The sequence below is a fragment of the Callorhinus ursinus genome, unplaced genomic scaffold, assembly GCF_003265705.2.
Source record: "Callorhinus ursinus isolate GAN/ISIS: 27379988/994484 unplaced genomic scaffold, GSC_fseal_2.0 scaffold63, whole genome shotgun sequence".
Lineage (NCBI taxonomy): Eukaryota > Metazoa > Chordata > Mammalia > Carnivora > Otariidae > Callorhinus > Callorhinus ursinus.
In genome coordinates, this window is record NW_027397125.1 from 3,114,923 (window position 1) to 3,123,855 (window position 8,933).

General features: G+C 42.9%; 1 protein-coding gene across 6 annotated transcripts in view; it reads left to right on the forward strand.

Moving 5' to 3' along the window:
* Nucleotides 1-8,933, forward strand: part of CUNH10orf67 (chromosome unknown C10orf67 homolog) — a 168,366-nt gene that overhangs the window by 157,561 nt on the left and 1,872 nt on the right. For 5 of the 6 annotated variants that reach the window (XM_025891957.2, XM_073885543.1, XM_073885544.1 and 2 more), the window contains one exon: nt 4,379-4,820. In XM_025891957.2, the coding sequence (XP_025747742.2) occupies nt 4,379-4,470 (92 nt within the window). In that variant the 3' untranslated portion in view covers nt 4,471-4,820. Of the gene's footprint in view, nt 1-4,378; nt 4,821-8,933 lie in introns of those variants that run through there. The other variant, XR_012376056.1, reaches the window with a different exon arrangement.

Here is an 8,933-nt window from a genome sequence, read left to right on the forward strand (position 1 = left end):
TGGGGATGTGACGTAGAACAGAATGACAATAATTAACACCACTGAGCTTATATTTGAAAGTTAAAAGAGTAGCTCTTTAAAGTTCTCATCACGAGGAGAAGAACTTTAAAAAAAAAAAAATCTCTATGAGGTGATGGATGTTAGCTAAATGTACTGTGGTACTCATTTTACAATATAGCTAGGTCAAGTCCTCACGCCATACACCTTAAACTTACACAGTGCTGTCTGTCAATTACAGCCTGAAAGTTCTGGGGCAAAAGGATTATCCAAAGCCAAAATACAGACACATAATGTAAAATCTTTTTAGTGTGTAGATTTAAAAAATTATCGTTGAAGAATTACTAAAATTCCTCGATAACCTATAAACGCGGGAAATTGTGTGAAAACAGCATTTCCGCAAAAGACCCAAACTCCAGAGGTGGGTGAAAGAAACAGTTAACCTTTTCATCCTTAGGCCCCAAGCCTTTTGCCCGTTTGTCAGAATAAATAGCTGTTTGGAACTTCCAATGCCTACTTGTGGAAATTACATAGACCGAAGGTCCAGATGAAAACCACTTTAAAAATAACTGCCTAAAGCTGCCCTGTTACATGTATTTATTTTTCGCTAAGATTAGGACAGATTGCGTTGGCAGCGTAGTCTTTCATAAAGAGGGGGGTGGGGGAACAGAGTTGGGTCTTCATTTTCTCACAAAAGGCACAATGGGAAGCGCATCTGTGAACATTGCATAATTTGTTATGTTCTACAAAGAGGTGGGTTTTTGTTATACACATACCAAAGCTATTTGGTACTGTTGCACCAATGATCTCTATTCAGGTCCAGAAAAGAAATTGGCCTCAGAAGAGTGAAAGGAGAGTAAATTTTTCTTTAAAAATTAGATACAGATTATCACTTCCAAATGCAGGGAGGGAATTTTACAAGGGACGGTGCACTGATTAGCTTTCCAATGGACATCCAGTCCTTTATGAGACACATACTAGCGGTGGTCAACTGTGACCAATGTGGTTGATTACTCTCGAGAAGAGCTGAACTGAGATTACCCATCTAATCTAATTGAGAAATGTTGGGTGAACTTGAACTGTTTCATGGACATGAATGACCAGAGAATTTATTTGATAAGACATTAAAAGCTGAATATGTTAACTATCTCTTTGATGGCTTGATACAGTCTTTCCTTTAGCTCATTTGCATGTCTTTCATATTTTTTTGTGAGTACTCTCCTGTGATTACACGAGCGGCCTAAATGAAAAAGGGGGAGAAAAGTTTCTGTGCAAAATCATTATGAAAAAATTAGAAACCTTACCTTTATCAGTAAACACTCCTGACAGTCTTTATTTGGCTAACACTTTAAAAAGTGAAATCAGCTTTTAAGAACAGTAATTAAATTGTGGAAAACTTCATAAATCCATGGGTATCTCACGTGATGGTCCCTAAATTATTTTTAAGTATCGTCTCCGGGTTTTATTCATTAAGATAAAAAAAGACATCAGGAAGTTGGCATGTTATTTACCAACCTCCTTTGCATTTTGTTGTAAACTGGGCAGGGAGAGCTACTGTTGGTGGCATCTCGGTGAAATATTTATGGTAATTTTATCGACAGTATGGCATGCAGGTGGTATCAGATGATGAAGGGCTTTCTCTTCATGTGCCTGCTAAATTTAAGATAAATTCTGCTGTATTCCCGATGACTTATGGTGTAAGTTGGACACATGGATCTTTTTTTTTACTGTATTTAAATATTACATTTTTTTAAAACTACTCACAGCAACTCAAAGATAGAAACTCTGAGTGTAAATTACAAAATCACACTTCGTGTTACTAGTGAGTCTTTAAATGGAATTTTTCATTGAAACTTTGTCATTAAAATAAAAAGGCCTTTTGGCTGTGCCCATACAAGCATAATAAATTGTATATGTTTGTGATACTGAATGACTCTTGCCCATATGCTGCACTGCAAAGCTACATGAATGAGGCATTTACCAAATCAGGCCCACCACATTAAACAGAAAAACAATCTTTATTCATGGTAACTTATCAGTTTCAATTAATCAACCTTAACAATGGAAATTCTGATGTGTTCAAGCAACTTGAAAGCAATAGGTCACCTCCAGGGCAGCCATGTTGTGTCTTTGTGCCCAAGGTTTCAAACAAAGCAACATCTCCAATAAATATACATACATATACATACATACATGTGCATATATATACATACCAATGGGTGTCTAACAGCTATGCCGTGTTATGCCAATAAACATGCATGTGTATTGCCTATGATTTGTGTCATAGTACATGTAATTGTTTTCCTTCAAAGTATGACTTTTTTGAGCTCTGCAAGTTTAAACAAAAGGAAAGAAATTTCCATTGGATGACCTTTCAGTTTCTGTGCTGCTATGTGAATAGCATTGTGCAAACCATTCCAATGGTTTTGAAAAGGGGTAACCATTGGTTTGATTTGGTTACACGGTTTAGTAAAGAGCTCCCTCCCACTGCCTTAGGGTCTGTGAAAGGTCTGTGACCTGTTTAGAACTGCCAAGGGAAATGTCATGTCGCCCCTCCCAAATGGGAGTATCTGCATTCATTTGATCAGTATAAAAAATGATTGGGGATGGCGAGATCAGTGCTTTTGAATTGCAATTTATAGCAGTTTACAAAAATGCACATTGTTGGAAAAGAAAACATGGAAGTGTTTCTTTCTAAATTGCATTACCTGTGAAATGTCATTAGTCTTTTAAGGATATTTACATCCTTTTTTTTTTTTTATTATTTAGGAGACTTATTCCAACTAAAGAAAATCAGAATTTTATTACATTGTGATTTTTAAACTTGTATTTTGGTTTTGATGGCAGAATTTAAAGACAACAACATTTCTGAGTTCTTAGGATAAACATAATTTGTTGTCAGTTCCATTTGTTAATTCTCCGAGAGTCTTTGCTAATCAGTTGCATTAGCGGAAGATTCCTGATTACCTTTCCCAGATTATAGAGGAGATCCATTTGTTGGCAAATGCCTTGTCTGCTGATTTCTAATAGTGAGCCTGAAATCATGGGCATACTAACTCTACCAGGTGTTCATTACTCCTTCCATGGTATCCTAGGTAAATGTCTTTGTCAGATGCATACTTCTTAAATTATGGCACCCCTAGATTCATCTACATGTACACACAGTTTCATAAAAGGAAATGTTATTTCTTTTCATTAAATGTGTAAAAGAATACAGGAACTTAAAAAAAAAGGTTACGGTAGGCTGTTCAAGTTCACAAAGGCTTAATGCAGCCACTTGAGCCTCTGGGGTGCAGAAAACACCTTCTACAAGATGTCTAGGAATCTCGAAAGCTCCATATCTTTGCCTTAGGCAAGTGGGTGGAGTAGGAGATTATTTTGAAGAATTCTTCTTCTTCTATGAAAAATTACCTTGGAAAAGAGGGCCTCAGAACTTCCCTGGCCGATACTTGACTGGAGAAAAGAAAGGCCCTGCTTCAGAAGAGACTTGACCCAGATAGACTCCCTAGCACCTCCCAACCATTGAAAAGCGAGGTTGTCACGTTTTTATCTTTGTTCATGTTAAGTCTCGGAATGACAGCCTGTCTCTGTGGCCCCCTCTCCCACCGCCCCAGCTCTAAGTGTCCACATTGACACCTACCGGTGACCACAGGCTGCAATTCTTTGTTGCCTTGTCCACGCTCCTGGCTTTCACTGGGATTAGCTCGGGGCCTTTGTCCCCCTTTCAAAGCGGGAACATCACATCCCATGTTGTGGCTTTCCTGTCTCAGACCCCCAAGGCTTTCCTCACAATTTACACACCAGGTAAATGTCCCTCCCTACGGAGCAGAGAGCACAGCCTGTGGGGGGGCGGGAACCTCCCTACTCCCCAGCTTCAGAAGCCCTCCCTGCCAATAAGGTTTCTTTTCCTTCTCATGCAGAATTTTCTATTTTGTGTGGAGGAAAGACTGAACATGCAAATGGAAATTTAAATCTTAGTTAGGTCCTTGGGCCCAAGCACAAGACAAACCCTGCCTTTAAAAATTCTCTTACAACTGCTCCTAATTCTAGGAAAGAGGCCCTCAGCAGAAGGTCATTTACTGACCTCGGTCACAGGCTCCTAAGACCATTTCCACATTCTAGGGCAGCGGGAAAACCGTCTCAGAGGAAAACTTGGCTGATGCAAGCTGTTTTGAAGGCCAAGGAGCATCTGACCGCCTGACCGCCCCTTCCCCCACCCTCCCAGCCCTCTCCTCAGGTCACTGAAGGGAACCCCAGATGGAGCCAGAGTTGGGAGGACCCAGTAAACATGAGGCAAAGAGCTCCGCGTGACAAGTGGGAAGTGGTTTGTGTATAGCAGGTAAAACAAAATTCACATCTATTCGTTTTGCCCTATTTTTAGGAAGGTTGTCAGAAATGCTGGAGGAAAAGCCTTTGGAGAAGCCATCGATACCCCAGAACACCCCAGTGAATGATATGGATGCTACTGAGTAATGGGGCAGGGCATTGGGCTGCGCAGAGTGGACCCACAGAGCGGGCCCTCCCCCTGCCGGCGTAAGGCCTGCCTCCCTAAGGGATACTACCACCCAGGCCTTTCTAACATCACAGGTCTGTCTCCCCAGATGATGTAGACTCACTCGCGACCAGCACCTGAAGTGAAGAGGACGTGACGTGCGCCCACTATGAGCACCTTTCCAAGCCCTTGAGGCAGGTGCTCGCTCATGCTGGGTGAGCGTGACACATGAACTCCGAGGGGGGGGGTCAAATCCACTGGGGCGCTTTCCTGGGCTCAGCAGTGTGCCCCAAAGCCTTAGGGTGGGGAGGGACAGACTTCAATTAAAGAGTTTGAGGCATTAAATCTCCACTCCCTCTCTTCTCCATCCAGTGTCTCTCTGTAACACAAAGGCAAACTGATTTGCTGCCTCCTCGCCCACCAACTAATCGCCATGAAGGCGAGCCTTAAGGCCTGGTCCAAGGGGATTTTAAATTTCCTCTAGGGCGGTCCGCTCTTAATTTTATATCGGTACTGGGCTCCCAGCCTTATCTTAAAAGCTGTAAACAATTCTTTGGTAAGTGGGAAACTCCTTGGAGTTTTGCTTCCCGGTCAGTATCAAGGCCAGGATTCACGTATTATTCTTTCCAGAATGTCAGGTACCATTTGCTGAAAGGCCAGTCCGCTTTCTCACGTGCGTAATGGTCAGCTTGGTCCTTTCTGTTCCCCGAACTACAAGTTAGGCCCTGCCTGTAGCCCCAGTTTCAGACTCCGGATTACAGATTTCTAGGGCGATTTATTAAGTCTCAAGAAATATATTTTTTGGTAACTGTCACATAAAGCTGATATACTCTGGTGTGAAAGAAAGCTAGAGAGGCGATTTATTTGTGCGTAAACGGCACAAGATTTAATTGGAGAGAGACGTGTTATTCTTGACGCAAGTCCATGGGGTGGCATAGCGCCGGAGAGCATTATTCGAGCTTCATCTACTATGCACTATATGCCACCGTCTCTAAAGCAGTGTTGCCCTAGAAACTTGTTTTAAATCTGCTGCTATATATCAACACCTTGTTTTAGCAGTCCTTGGCTGAATTACAGTTACACAGTTTGGCGCTTCTTTCAGATTTCCTCCCATCAGTTTGGCTAAAGAAAGGAATTTTTCTCCTTTGGAAATGAATTGGCTTAATTAGTAAGTAGATTAATGGCAATTGCTGGTGAGTTGGGTTTCCAGCAGAGTTTCAGCAGAGAGGGTTAATCGGAGTCAGGTCTGGAATCTTTCCCAGAACTGGCGGCCAGCCATTTCCACCAACCAATCAACCCTACAAGAAACTCGGGGGAAATGAAATAGAATTTACATTTTCTGTACTATTAGCCTGGACAGAAATTCCTTGGAACCAGCCTCCTAGTTGGGTGCAGCACAGACGGTTTCATTTCAGAATTTTAACAGAAAGCTTGAAGGGTTTCACCTTCAAGATATATCTGAGTACCAGAGCAGAATTTCAAATGGTACAGGGAGTGCACTCCACGGAACATCCAGGGCGCACTGGAAACGCCTGAGGCTCTCCGTCAGTTTCAGGTTTCCGCAAGTTACAAAAACCTCCCCCAAGTTCCGGTCCTAATCTGTTATCTACCAGAAGCCTTTAAAAAGTTCAGTTGTATGTTTTGCCGTCTTTTCACTTATTTTTCTTCCATAGCAATAAAAATGCATTCATAGTTTAACGTGCAGCTGCATTAGTCTTGCAAAAAAAAAAAAAAATTCCCTGCTGAGAAATGCATATAATAGGAAAAACAGATCGGCTGGACAGCAGTGTAATTAATGCCAGCAAGGGCCGAGGCCGGTTTCATAGTTTGTCTTTTGAGGATATCAAGACGAGACCTGGTGAAAAATGACGCATGCTTTAGCATTTCAGAAAGCTGGCAACTGGCAACGCTTTTCCTTTTTGCTTTGACTTTCTGCCTCAGAACAAAGAGGTCGGCAGAACTAGCTAGGTTGTAATGAGTTCTATGTCCCTAGCACATTAAGTGCATCATGGAAACATATTGTATCGAAATAGTTTGGAGGAGAATACCGGGGATGAAAGAGAATGGGTGCTTTGATCAGCTCCCTGGGGTCCTGAGTGCGCACAGACTGACTTGCAAGGAGTTATTCAGCCCCAGCTAGACACACTTACAACACCATTCAAAGAAATTTGCATATCTGTAATTTATCACATCAGTCCAGAACATTTTTGCAAGGTAAATAAAAGTTGGCTGAATAAAAAAAAAATCAATCATCGCAGATATAGAAGAAACTGTGAAGCCAGTGTTTCCGTTAAAAACATAAATAAATATGTCCATAAAACATGACGATTTAGGGGCCCACTTTATTTTAAAGCGTCCTTAGAGCAACAGGTTGTGGGCTGACAAAGACAAGAGTGGCCACAGTGTTTCTGCGCTTCTACTTTAGGGGTGGGTACGTGCAGCTTCCCACTAGAGTAAAGGCAGAAAGTTGAATGAGATGCGTGTGGCTATAACCAGCCCGCGACATGCAGAGAAAAATTAGTACACACTTGGAGGAGATGTGAAAGATGGCTTAATCTCTTTGGCGTCTGCAAGAGCTAAGGTTAAATCTCATTTCTTCTCCTGTTGATTTCATTGCCAAGCCCTGGTTGCTGAATTCAGAAGCTCAAGAGGATGAAATGTCCCCACACTGGTCAATAGGAAAACTTGCTTTCGAATGCCCCATGAGAACAAGTGAAATTTTAACAGGCAGGCATTGTTCTGAGTTTTTGAACAACCCAGTTAAACAGCAAACAAGAATCTTCAACTTGACCTTGGAAAAGGCTGGTGTGCCTGTAGATCATCTATCAAACAACTCTGGATGACAATGATATATTTCCAAGTATTGTCAGATGAAAAGATTGATAAATTTGCCGCTGCAAAGTGAGAACTTTGAAAACAGGCAACAGGCAACTCGGTGCGCTGCCTCCACCGACTCCTGGTCTGTCCTTGCCACCCCATCCCTACCCCTCCACCCTCGGCCTTGGGGCCAACTCAGTAGAAGAGGGCCAGTAAATCAGCGCTGTAATATTTCTTAAGGGGCACGGAAAAGCTGTGAACAGTACCACTCATATTAAACGCAATATTTCTTTGCTTTCGTGGGGAACAAAAGTCATAGCAAGACGTCTTTATGGCTAATTCAGTCAAAGGCACATCTTGGTTCCCCCCGCAGAAAGGTCAGTGTCGTTGTGTTTGGTCCACCGAGGGGGTGTTTTCACACTGAAAACTGAGCCAGCTGTCCCTGTCATACCCTCGCCATTGGGGAGCGCGCACTAGCCATGGTTATTAGGCACATTCTACACCTGCAAAATATACCAATTTCCAAGACTTTTCAAGACACCCCCCTCCCCCGTTCTCATGCCCCCTCCTCTTTCGTCTACTAAACTTTGACAACACAATTCAAGCCCTGGATGAAAGCGCTGCAAGCAAGGGGAAAGCTGGGGAGGGGGCAGCTCAGTCAGCGTCTCATGGTGTCTATTGAGCAGCCATCAAAGAAATGAGGCGTCAAGTATGTTTTCAAAAGTAAGGAAAAACTTCTAAATAAGTGCTTAGAAACATCACACGTTTGCTATTGCCAAAATGCTGATTTTTGAACCCCAATATTTAATTCTATGCACCAGACTTGGGCGAGGGGTTATAGCCAGGTGGCCCTCATTTAGAATTGGCTCTTTCAAACGTTTCATTTGTATTTAGCATGTCAGGACATAAATTTTTTCTGAGTTGCCCCAATGGAAGTCCACATGCCTTTTTGAAAATCCAAATACCAACAAACTGTTGTCATTCATTTCACAAGGCTTGCCCAACTGGATTTCATAATAAAACTCCTTCCAGAAACATCTCCCAGCTAGCCTTATCACCAGAATCCCAATTTCAAAGGCTTGTACTCTGAAGCTGGATACCTAGCTGTTTGAGGGACGCTCAGTGGTCCAAACAAGAAAGGAGCTAAAGGGGATCCTGTGCGATCGCTGAAAAGAAATCATAAAACTAGAGATAATTAAAAAAAAAATCACTTCTGGAGTGAGAAGGCTCCAAGTGCCAGTTCGTCTGAGGCAGTAGTGCAACAGTAGCTTTCTCTAGGAGCACTTGAAGGTGGGGCTAGGAGACTAAGGATTTCTATCCGGCTGCAAGGTTTGGGGGTGGGGGGGTGAGTAGAAAAGAGGATTTAATTAGTCGGTGGTGAGTCTCTAATCCCGACCTTTGTCTAGTCCTTCCTCCCAAATTACCAAGAGCTACCGGAGAAGTCCCCAGGGTGGGCCAAGTGCAGGCCTGCCCAGGGCGCCTTGGGTTCCCGGGACACAGGCCAAGGTGAAACACACTGCGTGCCACAGGAGGTGCTGAGAGTTTGCCTCTCACTAGTAGGGAACCTAGACTCTCTCCTGGCGCCTGGGGGCCTCTACACTGCCCGCCACCATCAAGCGGAACGCCG